Source organism: Anolis carolinensis, chromosome 2 (assembly GCF_035594765.1).
Source record: "Anolis carolinensis isolate JA03-04 chromosome 2, rAnoCar3.1.pri, whole genome shotgun sequence".
In the NCBI taxonomy this organism is placed as follows: domain Eukaryota; kingdom Metazoa; phylum Chordata; class Lepidosauria; order Squamata; family Dactyloidae; genus Anolis; species Anolis carolinensis.
In genome coordinates this window covers 79,459,905-79,478,478 of record NC_085842.1, presented here as the reverse complement: position 1 = coordinate 79,478,478, position 18,574 = coordinate 79,459,905, and the positions used below count along the sequence as shown (strand labels likewise).

The window sequence follows — 18,574 nt, the reverse complement described above, 5'->3', positions numbered from 1 at the left end:
TTAGAATGAAGGGTGACAAAGGTCTCCCTGATGGGCTCAAAGTCACACTGGATAGGCAAAGAAAGACAGGGAAATGAGACAGTAAGACACAAATTGTGTTCAATTAAGTTAATGTGTTGTTTTCTGGGTTTCTGAGCAGAAACCATTTTACATAAACCCTTCAAAAAAAGCTGGAAGGAAATTCTCCCAGATATGCAACAGATCCCAGTACGAAGAGAACTACACTGTTATTTGATTGCCACACACATGTGGAATATATTAGGATTTGGGGATCAATTCAGAAGTAACATGGTGGAGCACAAAGAGATTCAACTTAAGACTTTTCAAGCTTGGGTCTGGATGGCAAAGTACTCCTGTTTGATTTATTTCACACTTGGCTTAAAAAATACATTCAAAATTGTTTTCAAAATAATAATTTCATATTATTATAATTTTCATCCCTAATATTTTTTTCATGCCAGGAGCAACTAGAGAAATTGTAAGTTGCTTCTGGTGTGAGAGAATTGGCCGTCTGCAAGGACATTGCCCGGGGTGTTTTACCATCCTGTGGGAGGCTTCTCTCATGTCCCTGCATGAGAAGCTGGAGCTAACAAATGGGATCTCACCCCGCTCCCTGGATTCAAACCGCCGACCTTTCAGTCAGCAGTCCTGCTGGCACAAGAGTTTAACCCATTGTGCCACCAGGGGCTCCAATCCCTAATATGAAAAAAATGTGGATTTGGGAAATTTCAATGAAAACTGACAGAAATTTGTTGGGGTTTTTTGCCCATGTTTCTTGTCAGTGATAACTAGTGGCTTCTATACCACCAGGATACTGCATCCACTCTGAGTTTTTGTTTAAACTGTAAAGAACTTATTTTGAAGATACGAGATTCACCACCACCCCTAGAGAAGGAGACTCCAACACACTCTAAGGCAGCACATCCCACTGTCAACTGTTGTTACTACAGTGTTTTTATGGCACGAATGAGGAGAGGAGCTTGTGGCAATTTCTGCCTCACGTGCTAAGATAACGTGGCTTATTGTGGGTCCTGTGCAATTTTATTTGAATGTACCAGTGACAGCAGGCAGTGGGACAGATTTCCTTTTCTGCTTCAGAAAGCAAAATACTTTTGGCTTTTTCCAGTAAGCATTGATACTGAGAGCTGAGAGCTTTGTGAAAATAAACAAGGACATATTTACCATCACCAGAGTGAATTGAACCTGTGCCAGGCAGCATGGGCCGGGGAAGTGGGTGGAGAAATATATGATGGGAACAATGGGTGATGGTATGGCATTCCTAGAGACACAGTGTGATTTGAATGCTGGATTTGAATTCCTATTCAGCCACAGAAGCCCACTGAGTGGCCTTGAGCAAGTCACACTCTCTCAGCCTCACAGGAAGGCAAGTCTGAACAAATCTTGCCCTGTAAATCCTGTGATAGAGCTCTCTTGGGGTGGCCATACGTTGGAAATAACTTGAAGCCACACAAGAACACAACATGGCATTCCTAGGGTTGTTTTTAAAAAATTTGTTGGCCCTATCAAACACACAGAGAAGGGTAGTTGGGAGAGATTCCATGTTGGATCTAGCTCAGGAAGCAAAGTACCTCAAGGGAGGTTCTGCCAACTAAACACCTCCAGTTATTCCACAGATGAAAGTACAGTCCCGTTTCCCAAAATCCTTTGCATTTGTGCTGCAGAAAGGTCATCACCATTAAAGGGGTCTGAAACGTTTCTAACTAATTTCTAAAGCAAAGCTGGCAGCTAATGTTGGCCAGAGATATCTCAACTGGTTGTTTGGATCTCTGATGAGTCTTTCAGACTAAATGCCTTTTAGCCCACTGCCAATCTGCTAAAGCATCAAGTGCCATCTGGTCATATGGAAAGAATGCCCCAAAATGAAAGGGGGAGAGCTGGCCAAACTGCGCCTGGGAGAAGTCCTGCTTCTCTGTCAGAGCTTCCTGGAAAATTTCATGATACTACACTTCCTTAGTGACACATCCTAATAAATTATTCCCAATGGAAAAGGAGGAATGGTGTATCAACCTGCCTCCACCTTGAAACATCACTCCTACTTCTCAAAAAGTAACTCTAATTTTTAGTATTACCTACAAACTCCATATTTCCCATGATCTCATTTCACCCGATATCAATACACAGACAAGTTCAGCAAAAGCCACTGAGCTGATCTCTACAAAAGGATATGGCAGGCAATTAAATGAAAATAATTCCGATTCTTTCTCCAATTTGTCATTTTTTTATTATCCAGAGTGTCTATCCTAACTAGTTTCCAGAATGCAGTTTTTTCTGCAATATACTTATGATGTTTGCACAAGGTAGGAGGAAGTCCGCAAATGATTTTCTGTAGGACTTCTTTATTTATATTTATAAAGGGCAAATGGTGTGCTCACTAGGTTTAAACCGTGAACCTGTGCCACTGAACAACTATTTGCCAGCACAACAATCCTGTGCATGGGAGCTCCATGTTGGGGTGAGTGTGTCAGACAGTTGGTGGATAACTGCAGTTGTTCTTATATCATTTATGTAATAAAAAAAATTGGAAGTCTACAACATATGAATGAAAAAGAAGAGATAGTTTGGATTGGCATGGCTAAGGATGAAACAAATTAAAAGAGACAAACATGTGCCTTAGGGGTTTAAAAACACACAAACAGGAAGACCTTCAGTTCTAACTCTTGCTTTAATTTTGAGTCCAGGAGAAACTGGAACAGGAAACTGGAACAGGAGTCATTCCAAACTGGTTTGGTTGTCATTCAGGGGCAGTGGTAAACCTTAGCATATGTCTTTCTTACTATGAGAACACACTGTTTCAAAAGTTTTCTTCTTAATGCATGAGATTACAAGAGATTTAGAGGTTTGGGGTGTTTTTGTGTTTCAAGGTTGGTCTGTGAAAAAAATAATTTTGTCACAAATTACAAAAAAACTTGTTTTTATTACAATTGTTTCTTGTGCAAAAAAAATCTACACAGAATAATGTTGTCTGTGCAAGTAATATTGCTTCTTGTGCAAAAACCTGATGTGACAGTTGTCCAAAATGTTAGGGAGTGCAAAACAACATGCAACCAATCTCCTGATGGTTGGCCATTTTCTTGATGGAGTGACTCAAAGTACTGGCTTCCAAAAACTGTCTCATTTTGACCTGCCTTCCTTGTGTTCAGTTGAGACAACCTTTCTAGCCAAAGACAAAAATATTTGCAGATCTAGACATGAAAATCCACCAGCTGACTTTGAGCAAGTCACATGCTCTCAGTCTCAGAGGAAGGCAAAAGCAACCCCCCTCTGAGCAAATCTTTCCAAGAAAATTCTGTGATAGGGCTGACATGAGTCAGAAAAGACCGGGAGGCATTTTTGGACTACAATTTCCACCTGGCATTCATGTTTTTGCCATTGTTCCATGTAACCCAGTATGTTCAATGGTTTAGCCTAGCCCAGTCTTGTCTGTAGTCTGATTGGTAGCAAAACAAACAAACACCAGAGGGCTCAATATAGACCTTTTCATGCAAAGCATCTGCCTTAACAGCACCCTTTGTAAGCTGTACCTGGGAACCTTTAGACCAGTGGTTCTCAACCCAGGGTCCCCAAATGTTTTTGGCCTTCAGCTCCCAGAAATCCTAACAGCTGGTAAACTGGCTGGGATTTCTGGGAGTTGTAGGCCAAAAACATCTGGGGACCCCAGGTAATAACTATCTGTTTAGTTTTAACTAGCTGACTAAGGCATCAGATGTGTGTCCATGCTTCTGTATTTTAAACTAATTTTCCTCAAATGAGAACTTTGACACATTCTGCCTCTCTCTCCAGTGATGAGTGAAGAAGTGATGCCTGTTAGAAAACTCCCTTTTCTGCAAAAATTAAAATGGTCCAGAAGCTTTGTTCCATATGGCAGCTACAGTGCATACTTTATGCCCCCTGTTATAATTGCGTCCATGAGCTGCTCCCCATGCAGATGGCTCGTCTGTCACAGAGACTGGCGAGCGGCAGGCTGGCATCTGGAAGCTAGCTCACGCCACTGCCAGCATCAGAGTCCTTCCTTTTTATCAGACTGCTCCCACTGGTTCTCAGCCATTCATAGCTGAGTTAACGGCCCAGAGATAATGTAGCTCTGGTGGGATTTTGCTTACTCCAAAGACCAGCATCTGGAAATCTCCCTCTGAAATAGGTTAAGCTAAAGGAGGATCCCCAGGAGCTTGGAGATGTGCAATTTCCTGAAACCTATACTGGCATGTATCGTTCCACCTGCTGTGGTTCATTACACAATCCAGTACCATTAAGAAACAAGAGAGATTTAGGAGTTATTTGTTTCTCCTCCTGGGGACCAGAAGGCTGCTCTCATTCTTGCCAAGCAAAACAGCCTTCAAATATTTTCTGCTCTGAGAGACTTGGTATGGGGGAGATAGCTAGAGAGGGAAGCTGAAATGAGGCAGTGTGAAGTCCCTGGAATCCAACATCCAGGGCCAAAGCTACATTTCCTCAAATGAACTGTAAAAAACAGCCTTAGTTCCTTTTATGGCTCACTATGAAGCTGTGCCTACTTTATGAATGGCCCATCTAAACTTTTAGCTATCAGATAACAGCTTTAAAGCAGCTAGCGAAGGTGCGCGGGGGGGGGGGGGGGGGGGAGATAGCACCATATACTTGGATTCCCTGGTGGTGCAGTGTGTTAAAGCGCTGAGCTACTGAACTTACAGACCGAAAGGTCACAGGTTTGAATGCGGGGAATGGAGGGAGCACCCGCTGTTAGCTCCAGCTTCTGTCAACCTAGTAGTTTGAAAACATGCAAATGTGAGTAGATCAATAGGTACCGCTCTGGCATGAAGGTAATGGCGCTCCATGCAGTCATGCTGGCCACATAACCTTGGAGGTGTCTACGGACAATGCCGACTCTTCGGCTTAGAAATGGAGATGAGCACCAACCCCCAGAGTTGGACACGACTGGACTTAACGTCAGGGAAAACCTTTACCTTTACTATACCTGGTGCTATAGGATTCCTGCTTTGGAAAACTCCAAGTCATGGAGTCATAGAGATTGCGGGACATTAAAGGCCAGATGATCCTTCACCCCCATTACCTGCTCACCACCATTAGGAATTGGCTCTGTTGTGTAGGTGACAACAGCTAGAGTTTTTTGGAGGGGTGTGTGATGGGGAAACATGCCATAGTTCTGCCTGTGTGGAACCTTATGATATGTTCCCAGGGCACAATCTCAACTTCAGTCTTAATTATGTAAACTGCTTTCACAAAAACTCTAACATATCAAGAGAGTCCTAAAAAGACAAATGGATCCAGCTATATTTGATCCAGAAGTATCACTAATTTAAATTTGATCAGGCATGCATTCGTGATTTATTTATAGTTTAATCAGGACAAAAGCAATGTCCTGGGATTCATTTGGCATAGATATAATGTGTTGTTCAGTGGCATGAATACCCCCTGCAGCTTCTTCATTAACTTCATGTATTGAGCAGAGAAGAGTTTCTGTGCTGATATACAAATTGCTGTTTCAAGGCCATCTCTGTTTTCGATGCTAGCATTCAGCACATGTTCAACATGTCATTTGAATTATGATCTTTTTTCTTTTTTCTTATACTATAAATGATGGCATTTAAAAAACCCATAAATTATAGGAAAGGCCAAACAAAACTATGCGCTTTCTTGATCTGGTAAACCTCTAGCGCAAATTTTCTTTCCATAAATCGCATTGGAAGATCAAAGGGAAGATTATTTATATACAGTGTTTGGTAAAAATAAACTATATATTATAAAAGCTATATTATACTAATATTTATTCTTGTTTAAATTTTCCCATCAAGGCTACTATGCTATTGGTTAATATAGATGATCTTTCCCTTCTTTCATACTAAGGCTTTTTAAAAAAAATCTCAGTGCCAAAATTTTAATTATAATGCCATCCAAATATAAGGAATAATAAACTCAATTAAGCCAACATATTTCCACTTTCTGAAGTCATAATATGTGTATATATGTATCTGGCATTCCATTGTCTTGAACAGCTCCCCTTAAATGAGGAAATTATACAGGTCAAGTTCCTAGCTGTTAAACACCATTAATGAAATAATTTTATTCCATTTTACCTCACTATGTGTAGGGTCTCAGTGTGATAGGATGCAGAAAGATACAAATTGCAATCCTAATAGCAAACCTTCAAAGAGCAATGTGAGATGATATAGATAGATACATCAAGAAGCTAGCCTATAGCCCTGAAGCATAAAAATAATGCTTAAAACAGTGTTAAGGATGTCATTCCCATCATGGCACTACCTTTTTGCGGTGGTGGGATTGCATGCCCCTGTAAGGCAAAACCCAATGCCGGAAAGTGAAGAAAACTGATAGGAAGAAAATCCTTTCTTTCTGAAGAAGAACTCTATGGATGCTAAGGGCCACTAAAACAAAAACAAACCCAAATAAATGGATTCTAGAGGAAAGCAACCCCGAACTCTCCCCATAAGCCAAGATGGCTAAACTGAAGTGTTCCTACTTTGGTCATATCATGAAAAGACATGACTCACTGGAAAAGTAAATCATGCTTGGGAAAGTAAAAAGCAGTTGGAAAAGAGGAAAAGCATGTTCCAGATGAAGAGACTTACTCAAGGAAGCTACAGCCCTGAGTCTGCAAGACCTAAGCAGGCCTTTTAAAGATAAGGTCACTTGGAGGTTTCAAATTCATGGAGGTTAACAGCAACAAGGAAGTCAGTATTTCTAAAATGAGTTAGCAGAAAAGCTAAGTAATACTTAAGAATTACTTAGGGAATACTTAAGCAATACTTGAGGAGCTACCCAAGAAAAATATGAAAAAAATGCTAAAGAAAATAAGTTCCCTCAAATTGGGAAACTCTTGTGGGGACATTTCTTACGTATATGAACAATTGTGAGGACTCAAATACTAATAAATGTAGTATGTCAAGAAGCCATTTATGTGTACCTGTTTCTGTGGTGCTGATCTGAATCATTTATTTCATATAGCCGATGCTATTGGTTTTCATGCTGTGTTATACTGACTGGCAGGAATTTGCCGAGAATAGAAGACCTGCCTTGGCATGGGCTGCCTGGAACCATGAATGTCCCCAACCTTCTGGTTCCCTTGTGCTTTTCCCATATATAGACACATCTGAAAACAAGTGAGCAGTCCATTTCGTGGATGAAAGCATGCAGCTGGAATGTGTCCAGAGGAGGGCAACTAAAATGATCAAGGGTCTGGAGAACAAGCCCTATGAGGAGCAGCTTAAAGAGCTGGGTATGCTTAGCCTGCAGAAGAAAAGCCTGAGAGGAAACATGATAGACATGTATAAATATGTGAGGGGAAGTCATAGGGAGGAGGGAGCAAGCTTGTTTTCTGCTCCCCTGGAGACTAGGACGTGGAATAACGGCTTCAAACTACAGGAAAGGAGATTCCACCTGAACATTAGGAAGAACTTCCTCACTGGGAGAGCTGTTCAGCAGTGGAACTCTCTGCCCCTGAGTGAGGTGGAGGCTCCTTTTTTGAAGGCTTTTAAGCAGAGGCTGCATGGCCATCTGTCGGGGGTGCTTTGAATACCATTTTCCTGCTTCTTGGCAAGGGGTTGGACTGGATGGCCAACAAGGTCTCTTCCAACTCTATGATTCTATGTCTTGAAAATATGTTAGAATATATTTAAACAGCTGCAATATATGATCACAGCTTTTAGATTGCTTTATGCACAGAAATGGAAGAACTCAGCAGCACCAACAACAGAAGATTGGATGATAAAAATGATGCATTTGGTAGAGATGGATAAATTAACCGGCTTATTAAAAGAAGGGACACGAAGGAAAAAACTGAATGACTGGAAACCTTTTATTGACATTTTGCATGAAGAAGAAAAGGATTTACCAATTTTAAGTTCTGAAGACTAATTTGAAAAGTGTTTTTGCTTGAGAAAAGATTAAGAAACATGGAGGATGATGCCTACGTTAGTGTTTGTAGCTGAATGAATATGGACTTCTCTTTTTTCTGTTCTCTTTTTTCCATTTCTAAGTTTTTTCTGTTTTCCTGACACATTTTGTGTTCCTATTCCATCCTTTTTATCTTAATTCTCTTTTTAAACTTTTAATGTAACTTTTTAATTTTTTCAATAAAAAATAGATAGAAAAAGAAAACACTAAAACAGTCTTTATTCTAAGATCTTTCCTCCATACACAAGTTAGGGAAATATGGGACGCAAGCATGAGCAGGTTTCCTCTTGGCAACTGATTGGTCGTTGTATGAACAGAATGTTGGACTATTTAGACTTGTGGTCCGATCCACCATGGCTCTTTCTATAGTCTTAGGTCTGAATATTTCTAAATAATTAAGGAAGGACCTAAATATCCTGATACCAGAACTTGTCTGAACTTGGAAGCCAAACAGGGTCAGGTCTAGATAGCTCTTGGAGAGGGGATTGACAAGGAAACCTTAAAAAATTAATGTGGTTGACAGGTGAATAGAAGGCACATGAACACAGACACACAAATAATTTAAGCTACATGACTAGACTTTGCTGATGTGGATGAAGTCATACATTGGTAACAATATTTAATTGAACAAAACAATGAGGTAAACACAACTTTCAGTATTTTGCAGGTTCCATTACGGCACGATTGGAGGGTGGGGAGACCTGGTTTCTCTTGAAGAGGAACAGAGCATATTTTGTGTAGACTGGAGCTATCAGAGAAATAATAGCACAGGTCTCGGATTGCACACAAAACTGTGCACACTGATGGCAACTCTATGCCTTAAAGGGAATCCTAGGGGAATACACTTATGCAGAGCAGCTTTAAAGAGAAATGTAATTTCCTCCCAATAGACTGAGCAACCAAGAGCATCTCAGGTACCTTTGTGTACTTGACAATTCCCTTTGTGATACATAATACTGGCTAAGTGATGCCTGGAAATGTAGCAGACTGGGGAATCAGTTTGACATAACAGCTGGGATAAAATATGAATAAAACAATTGAATTTTGCTTGGGTTGAGAGAAATTGGTGAAATTTCACCAAAATTTCCTATTGCTGACATTCTCATGGTACAGAAAACATAACAATGACAGAATATTGTGTTTTGTGTTTAAAGGTGTGTAAAGGTCTAGTGAGACTTGTGGAATGTATCTTAGCTTTCTTGCTTCAACCTAAGTATCATGGTTAAGTATCATGATAGCAAAATGATTCTTTGAACTGACAATCCACAACCCAGTCCTCAATAAGACCATTGATTTTAGTGGGTGACCCCCTCCCCACCACTTCTGAACAGTACCAGATTGTAACTGATATAACATTCAAACCCTCATTCATGAAACCATTTATGGGAAATGCTGCCAGGATAATTTAGCTAGCTATAGACGTGGATAATAATCAGAGAGTAACAGAGTGCTTTTTACTTTGGGAGGAACACCAAGAAGATGTCAACTTCTCTGAGGGTTGTGTAGTAAAGAGAGTATAGATAAATGTGTGAAGATTGGCAATTGTATTGGCCAAAAAAGGGACACAATAGCTACATCTTCTGACCTTCCGTCGTCTGTACTAATAGGGAAGGGTTTACTAGCAACTTTTAGGATATGCTTATATGTGTGTGTTTTTCCCACTAAATTCCTATAATTTGCCAAGAGGAATCAGGACCAAACTGATGGCTCATGACAACAATCCTAGATCTGAGGAACCTCTGAATGGAGGTGTCACCTACTAACTCCCATATTAATGGGATAGGGAAACTGTCTGGAGTTTTAGTCTCAATGTTAAAGGAGTTGATACTTTGAATAGTTCATTTAAAGCTTAAGCTACAAGACAGATTCACAACCCAAATCATATTTGTTTACATTGCTAGAATTGGAGCTCATGAACTTGTCTTTTAATGCTTAAATCTTCTTCCTTGTCCTCCTCTCAAGTTTTCATGACTTCAGTTGCCTAATCGATGAGAATGAAAAGAGTTGTTATTGTTAGTATTATACCAGTCAGTGGTCTGGTGTAATGTCTATTGTCCTCTGCACAGAGCAGGGCCGCTGCTGTGAAAATGGCATGCTTATATTTAACCCTTTGGCAGTCTGGAACCTGGACCAACTGCAGGAGAGCATAAAAGAAAGCTATCAGAGAGAGTTGATGGGTGCCATGTTAGTGGGATGAAGAATCCATTCTGGGATTTAGCCAGAACTTTAAAGGGGCTATCTAAGGTACCAAACAATAATCTGGAGGAATAGGCTACAGTACATATGATAGGGTCTTAAACATTTGGACTAAAACTCAAATGGATTTAGTGTTTCACTAATATGGAAGCCACTAGCTCCCATTTAGTATTGCATACTCTTCTCTAGATCACTTCTATATTCTACCTTAGTTGTAAAAAGAGAGTGTAAACAAACAAAGGGGACAAAAACAAAACTAGAAGCATAAAGTTCTCTGTGCAAGGTGTCTGCAGTTTAGTATGTGCATGACAGAAAGAATTGCCTGCTTCACAAGGCTCGTTCCCTTTCTTATAGTTGGCATGGAGAATTTATGGCCCACCAGGTCTTTCTGTACTCCAAGGCCCATCAACCCTATCCACATGCTCCAACAATTTAAAACTTTTTTTAAATGGCATTTTAATAGAACAACTTGTTTAATTTTTTTTTACTTTTACATTTCACTGTGAACCACCCTGAGTCCCCATCAGGGTTGAGAAGGGTGGTATATAAATACCACAAATAAATAATAATAATAATTTATCAGATTTTTTTAGCTGTGCCTGGTTTTAGCCTTGGATCTCAATGCCGGGATAAAGGAATGATAGGAAATAAATATGCTTAATAGTTGAGAGTGATACAAACTGGAATCCAATGCTATCTGGAGGATCATAGGTTTCCCTCTCTTCTCCTGTCCAGCATCTTCCCTCATGCTTACCAGTCATTTGCTCAACATTATGAAAGATGAATAGCTACTTCTTGGGGATGCTTTAGCTCACATGTGTCAAATGCAAGACCTGTGGAACGAATCTAGCCCAATATGTTATTTTTTCTGATCTGTGCAGCTTTCAAAGCCAGGACAACATAGTTACATTTATACAGTCTTACAATTACAAACAGCTCTTTGAAGGCAACCATAAGGCTGATGTGGCCTTCAGTGAAAATGAGATTGAAACACCTGCTTGATTTGGGAGATCCTCCATTGATGGGCTCAGTGGCCCATGAGGCTCTTTGATCCAGCTCTATGATTCATCAATCAGTGACTAAATATGACTGCTATAATAACAATAAGCAACCATTCCAGGGTCATGAATTTGGAGAAAAAAAACCTGAACATGTTGAATATTTGCACTCTATGATCAAAACACACTATATTTGGGACCTTTAGTCATTCAGTATTCTAATGGCAGAGCATTTTGAAATCTTCCAGATCTTTGTTTTTAAAAAGGCAAGGTTAGTTGAAACCAGTAACTTTTGCCTTCAACCATAAACAATCAGAAGAAGCCAACCAGTTTTTCTGCCTTTTTCTTACTTGAGTCAAACTTCAATCATAAATATTTCCTCTCTAGGAAGATGATTCCATCCAATGTAGCACTCTTTACTTCTGAATAAACAGGTTTAAGACTTGGTGGTCGAGTGGCAACTTGTTTGACAGGGAAAACAAGGCAGCCCTCAGCTTTGCCAAATACTGGACTGATGACAACAACATTACCTGAAAATCTAGATCTTCTCCCTTTTCTCTCTGCCCCTTTCACTCTCTTCTTTCTAATTCACAATAATTTTTTCATCCTGAGCAGGTTATAATAAAACATCCCACACACAGGAGCATAACTGGAAGAGCAAGCTTTGCACCTTGCATCCATATTAATAGAAATATTCACATCCCAACATACTGCCGAGCAATTAAATAATATGTCATGCTTATAGTATACAATCGCAATCTTTTCTGTTATCTTTTTTAAAAAAATTGCAGAGGCAAGCCATCCACAGGAGACCATGGTAATGAATCCCATTCTCTGAACTATTCTGGCATTTCTAATTGCACGGCAAGGCACTTTTGACATACGTGAAAGTAAACAAATCATAAAAGGCAGCCAAGAATCTACTGAACATTAAAGAATCCAGGCAAAGGCAATGCAGTGGGGGAGAAGATGCAAGGACAGCAGATCGGAGCTGTATTTCAGGTCAGATTAGTTTCAGACAGGAATAATTTCACTGTGTTCATTTACTGCAGGCCTCCATCTCTTTAGCAATGACGGCATACAACGCTGCTTCAGTCAGTTTAATTTTTTGCCTTTCAGAGCAGCTGACACTAATACTTCAAAGAAAGTCTCCAAACTTAAGGTGCTAAGCTTTGATTATCATGCACCCTCAAATATGTCCACACAAAATAAAATGTATTCACAGAGATGTATAAAGGTTGGGCACCAAACTAGCAAATGCAAAAAATGAGAAATAAACCATCAGACCAATGAAAGCACATTCCAGAAGAGCAAAGCCTGGAATATTCATTTACATTTCAATGTCTAGAATTCTTGTCCAGTATGACCAAGCTGTTTATGGGAATCTACACATTCAAAAAAGCAATTGTTCCAAGCTCTGTTAAAGATTAACAAATTCACACAGTAATTCTATAAGTCCATACAGCTAAACAAATCACGAAACGGCTTGTCTATTAGTGCTCATCATTACACCAACACACCTTCCAGCATTTCACAGAAGGAAATTGGAACATGTGTGGCCAAACAATATGGAAATGTGGTTAAAATGGCAAAAGTTATTAATCAGCACAAAACAGACAAGCTAGGAGATGCTGCAGCACATTTGTCCCCGTCCCCCCCCCAGAATCAAGATTCTGCCATCTCTTTCCCACCTGCTGAGTACAATGTACTTTGAAAAGGGGAGGAAATGGAAGGAAGAGAAAGAAATTCTAACATTTTAAAAGTAGACAAAAAAGTGGGATGACAGAGAATTAATAAGAACTGTCCCTGCTAAATTGGGACAGTTGGAAGCAACTGAACAGCCAACTGCTTCAAAAGTTAAGCCAGGAAAAAAGTTGCTGGCATTACTTTAGTTTAGCAAAGTTGCTAAAAGTATAACAAACTTTTTAAAGCATGTAAATTCTTTCATTCTTTCAATAAGGTGGAATGGTAAGGCTCAAAAACAGATCCTTGAAAAGTTAGGGTGTTTGGATAACAAGTTCCAGCATGCCACAGCCATTAGCCATCCTTATTGTGGCATGCTAGAATTAAATAGTCGGACACAACTAGACATTAAGTTCAGTTGTGCCCGACTCTGGTGGGTGGTGCTCATCTCCATTTCTAAGCCGAAGAGCCATGGTCATGTGGCCGGCATGACTATATGGAGCGCGGTTACCGTCCTGCTGGTGTGGTACCTATTGATCTACTCACATTTGCATGTTTCCAAACTGCTAAGTTGGCAGAAACTGGGGCTAAAAGTGAGAACTCACCCCACTCCCCAGATTCGAACTGCCAGCCTTTTGGTCAGAAACTTTAGCAGCTCAGCAGTTTAACCCGTTGCGCCATCGAGGGCTCCAGCATGCTGGAATTAGAAGCTCCTAAATATAAAGTTACTAAGGTCAGTACATCTAAACATTTGGAAGAACTTTCTGATGATAAGAACCATTTCTCTCCGGAATATGCTGCCTTGGAGCTTGATCGAGTCTCTTTCTCTGGAGGTTTTAAAGCAGAGGCTAGATGGTCATTTGTTGGGACCGCTTTGATGATGCATTCCCGCATGGCTGGATGGATCTTGTGGACTTTTTCAACTCTATGATTCTAAGGTTCTCCTCCTAGAAAATGTCATGGGTATTGTTTTTATTAGAAGTCCTCATGGGTGCAATTCAAGAGCACTATTTATGTCACTTCTGTGTAGGATACTCACATACAAATGGAAGAGCAGAATGGGCGCTTCCAATGTCAGTAAAAGGCGAATCCACATTGAATTTCAGTTTGAAATATAGAGAAGCTAACCAGTGTGCCCAACCTCCTCAGACTTAGTGTTCTCGGTGCCTTGGATAGTTCCCTCAAGTTCAGGCTAAAATGCAAAGCAAATCACCATGCCACTGACATGGAAGCTATCATTGGGTTGAAGTAGGTTATTGTACAAGGGAGATGAAGAGAGGACAGGCTGACTGGCAGGTTCATGGCAACAGCAGATTTTAGTCAACCTGTGCTGACTCCCAATTTTGTTTTATTTGTGATGCATCAGTCATGTGCCTGTTGATGGTATAAGTTTATCAACTATTTGCATTTTGCAAATAATGTGCCAAAAAGTCCATTATGAAGTGGATAGACAAGCTGTTGGATTAAAAAAATAGCCCTTGATGATGGCAAACTAAATAAAATATGGAGAGCGCCATTTTCTGCTTCTGCTGCTCCAGAGGACAAACCCAAAACTCAAGGTTTCACATTACAAGGAAGGAGATTATAACTAAACTTCAGGAAAAATTTCTCAACTCATACGAGTTCTGTAACAGTGGAATGGACTATTCAAAAGGCCATGGGCTGTCTTTTGTTGGAGATTTTAAATCAGGCAACATGACCATCTGTCAGAGATGCTTTAGTGGTGTATTTCTACATTGGCAAAAGACTGGACTAGATGATTTCATGGCATCCCTTTCATCTGTATGATTGACATGATACTCAAGGTATCTGAAGCAAATTAAACCGAAAAATCCGCATGATCTATCAATAAGAGGCAAAATCAATGGTATTCCTGAGGGCTGTAGGAATTGTGTGTGTGTGTGTGTCAGGAGCAACTTGAGAAACTGCAAGTTGCTTCTGGTGTTAGAGAATTGGTCGTCTGCAAGGATGTTGCCCAGGGGACACCTGGATGTTTTGATGTTTTACCATCCTCTCCCCATGTTGGATTCGAACCAGCAACCTTCAGGTGAGCAAACCCAACCTTCAAGTCATCAGTCCTGCTGGCACAAGGGTTTCACCCACTGCGTCACCAGGGGCTCCGGCTGTAGGAATGATGAAATGGAAAATAACTCTTGGCCTTTTTTAGGCATAGGCATCTCTCTGCCCTCACCCTGTTTGCTCCAGGTGTGGAAATCTCTGTGAATATGTGCAATACTCTTAAGTAAAGTCTTTTGACCAAGGATAGCATGTAATGTCAGGGAGAGAGGAAATCCTAAAGTGGGGGAATACACCCCAGGATCTAAACATTTGCACTCAATTGTTTCACCTAATCAGAGCATTATTAAGTAGATTAGACCATTAGAGGTATGGCAGTCCTTAAAGAGCTTGTCACATGCTTTCACGGGCAACACTGACTAGCATTCAAAATTCATGAAATCCTTGGGTGGATGTTGCAGATGTCGTACAGAAAACCCACCCAATAGCCTTTTCCCATCATGTGACTCAAAATGATGTGAGTTGTAGTCAAGTATGCCCAGAGCAAAATGGCTAGCATTTCCCCCCAAACTTATACAAAATACATAGCAATAATTTGTTTTTTTAATTCTTGAGCTTTTAGAAAAACCTTTGAAAATTATTCCTTCCTTGCTTTCAACTTTTAAATGGTTTTAAAACTAAGTTTATTTTTGCAGTGTCCAGGTATCTTGGCATATAGGATAGAAGATAAATATTTTTAAAAATAAACCTGCTTCTAAGATTTTCTTGGCCCTTTGTTTTGTCTATGTTATCACACTTTTGATATCCCTCTAAGCCAATCCTTCCAGGATTTGGTACAAGCCTATTGTTTTAACATTAAAATAGTATCATCGGGTTGCTGTGAATTTTCCGGGCTGTATGGCCATGTACCAGAAGCATTCTCTCCTGGTGTTTCGCCCACATCTATGGCAGACATCCTCAGAGGTTGTGAGGTCTGCTGGAAACTAGGCAAGTGGGGTTTATATATCTGTGGAATCCCAACAAAGGATTCCCCCAGGCAAGAAACAGCTAGGCTTTGAAGTTGAAAAGTCATTCAATGCTAATCAATGTGGCCAATTGCAACATTCACACTTGCTTCAAACAGACAAGAGATCTTTCTCCCACCCAGGACATTCCACAGATATAAAAGAAAATCACATTTGCTAGTTTCCAACAGACCTCGCAACCTCTGACGATGCCTGCCATAGATATAGGTGAAATGTCAGGAGAGAATGCTTCTGGAACATGGCCACACAGCCCGGAAAACTCACAGCAACCCAGTGATTCCGGCCATGAAAACCTTTGACAACACAATAGTGTCATTGTATATTTTATTCTTCTTTCCTTCCTTTTGTCTTAAGGCACAGGTTGACAGCTTTGGGGTTCTCCTGGATTCATTGCTGAGCCTGAACCACGGATTTCAGCAGTGGTCAGGGTTTTTTGGTTTTTTTGCACAATTAAAACTTCTGTGCCAGTTGTGCCCATACCTTGGGAAGTCAGACTTGGCCACGGTAGTCCATCCCGAATAGATTACTGCAACACACTCTACATGGGGTTGCCTTTGAAGACTGTTCAGAACTTGCAAATGTATTTTCTTCTATGAACCACCTCAGAGATTAAGATTGTCTAGGGAGGCCCTGCTCTCAGTCCCACCTCCTTCGCAGGTGCGACTGGTGGGCCATGATATTTAATTCTGTTTCAATTTTGACATATTTGTAGATTTTAAATTGTACTGAAATGTCAGCCATAGCAGAGCACTTGATGAACCAACCTCAACAGAATATATTATTGAGAACCCAGAAATGCTGGAGCACTCTCACAACCACCATGTCAGACTACACAGAGAAGCCATTGAAATCCATAAGCATGTGGATACTTTCAACAGAAAGGAGGACACCAGGAAAATGAACACAATCTGGCTCCCAGTATTTAAAAAAACTCTAAAATCAGGACAGTAAATAAAGAACAACACTCAGAAGACAGGGGAATTCCAGACATGAAACAATCAGGGCAGCTAACATCTCCTAACAAAGGATTCCCTCAGGCAGGAAACAGCCAGGCTTTGAAGCTTCCAGGCTATTCAATGCTAATGAAGATGATTAATTGCAACATTCACACTTGCCTCCAACAGGCAAGAGTTCTTTCTCCCACCCTGGAGATATATAAATCCAACTTGCCTAATTTCCAAGAGACCTCACAACCTCCTAAGGATGCCTGCCACAGATGTGGGCAAAACCTCAGGAGAGAATGCTTCTGGATCGTGGCCATACAGCCTGGAAAACGCACAGCAACCCTGTACTGAAATGCTTTTAATGTGAGTCGCTTGTGGAGAGAATAAAGATGATGATGATGATGGTGATGGGGCTTGATGACAGGTGCCTGGTTAATGGAAACACGGAGTCCATGGCCAAGGTGCGCCTGCCCAGGATGGCAAGGAAAGGCAGGAGGAGGGAAAGAAAGGGAGGCAAGAAAGGGCGGCAGCGATTCCGCAGCCTGTGGACCCTTTCTCCACCCGGGGATTTTCCAGGGGTGGGTGTTTAAATAGCCCTGTGTGTCCTTTGGACCCCTCCAGCATGTCCTCGCCTGCCCCCCTTGGCCTCCCTACAAGTTGTGGGCTCTCCCGCTCCTCTCGCTCCCTCCATGGCGCTGCCTGCCAGGCGAGAGGGCTCCTTCCTGCAACAGGTGTTTCTTCGCGCCGGGAAAAAGGGGAGCCAAGCCCTGAAGAAGGGCTCACGGGGGTCAGTGGGGAGACACACTGACATGGTGGGGTCTGGGGTGTGTGGGAATGGATACAGTCCGAAAGGAGGAGGAGGAGGAGGAGGAAGGATGCTGTGCCCATGGGGAAGCAGACCTCTTGATGTGCCTGAGTGAGAAAGTCGCCACGCAAAGCCACCCCAAGCGACCCTCCCCAACTCCTATGCCCAACAAAAAGGGGGAAGAAACAACTCCCAAGGGGAGATGCAAAGGAAAACGAGGGGGGGGGGGTCTATTTAACAGCATGTCAACAAAGAAGAAAAAGGAGGAGTCTCACCCGCCGCTCCGGAGTTTGGGGCTCATCTCTCCCGATGGCGACGTCCCTGGGCTGGACCGGACCACGCGCGGCCGGCGAGGTCTCGGCTCACCTGGGAGGGAGGCACCGCCCCTCACCTGCTGGCCACGCCCACGGATGGCAGGCCACGCCCCCACCCTTTGGGTCCACGCCCTGGGACCTTCGTGCCTCCTTGAACAAGTCAAGGATGTGCAAACCTGTGAGTCACTCACGGCCTCTGACGAAGCCAAGGAAGGAGCGGAGAGAAAGGCTGGCCGGTTCTGCCCCAAGTCCAGCCTGGGAGGAGGCGGAAGGGAGGAGGCCTCACCTGTCCGGGGTCTGGTGTGACTTCAAGCCCTTTCTCACCTTGGGGGGGCTTCAAACTCCACCGTGTGGTTTGCCCAAGGTCACCCAGTGGGAGACTCCAAGCCTTGGAGTCCTGGTGGACAACAAGTTCAACACGAGCCAACAAGGTCATGCAGCGGCTAAAAAAGCCAATGGGATTTTGGCCTGCATCAATAGGAGTCTAGTGTCTAGATCCAGGGAAGTCATGCTCCCCCTCTATTCCGCCTTGGTCAGACCACACCTGGAATCACACTGTGTCCAATTCTGGGCACCGCAATTGAAGGGAGATGTTGAAAGTGTCCAAAGGAGGGCAACTAAAATGATCAAGGGTCTGGAGAACAAGCCCTATAACAAGCCCTTA

The 18,574-nt window shown here is 41.8% G+C and overlaps 1 protein-coding gene across 1 annotated transcript in view; it reads right to left on the bottom strand.

Moving 5' to 3' along the window:
- Positions 1 to 17,996, bottom strand: part of LOC100558791 (hyaluronidase-4) — a 32,734-nt gene extending 14,738 nt beyond the window's left edge. Inside the window, exon 1 of the mRNA XM_008105134.3 lies at positions 17,872 to 17,996. Coding sequence (XP_008103341.1) covers positions 17,872 to 17,897 — 26 coding nt within the window. The 5' untranslated portion in view covers positions 17,898 to 17,996. The remainder of the gene's footprint in view (positions 1 to 17,871) is intronic.
- Positions 17,997 to 18,574: the final 578 nt, after the last annotated feature.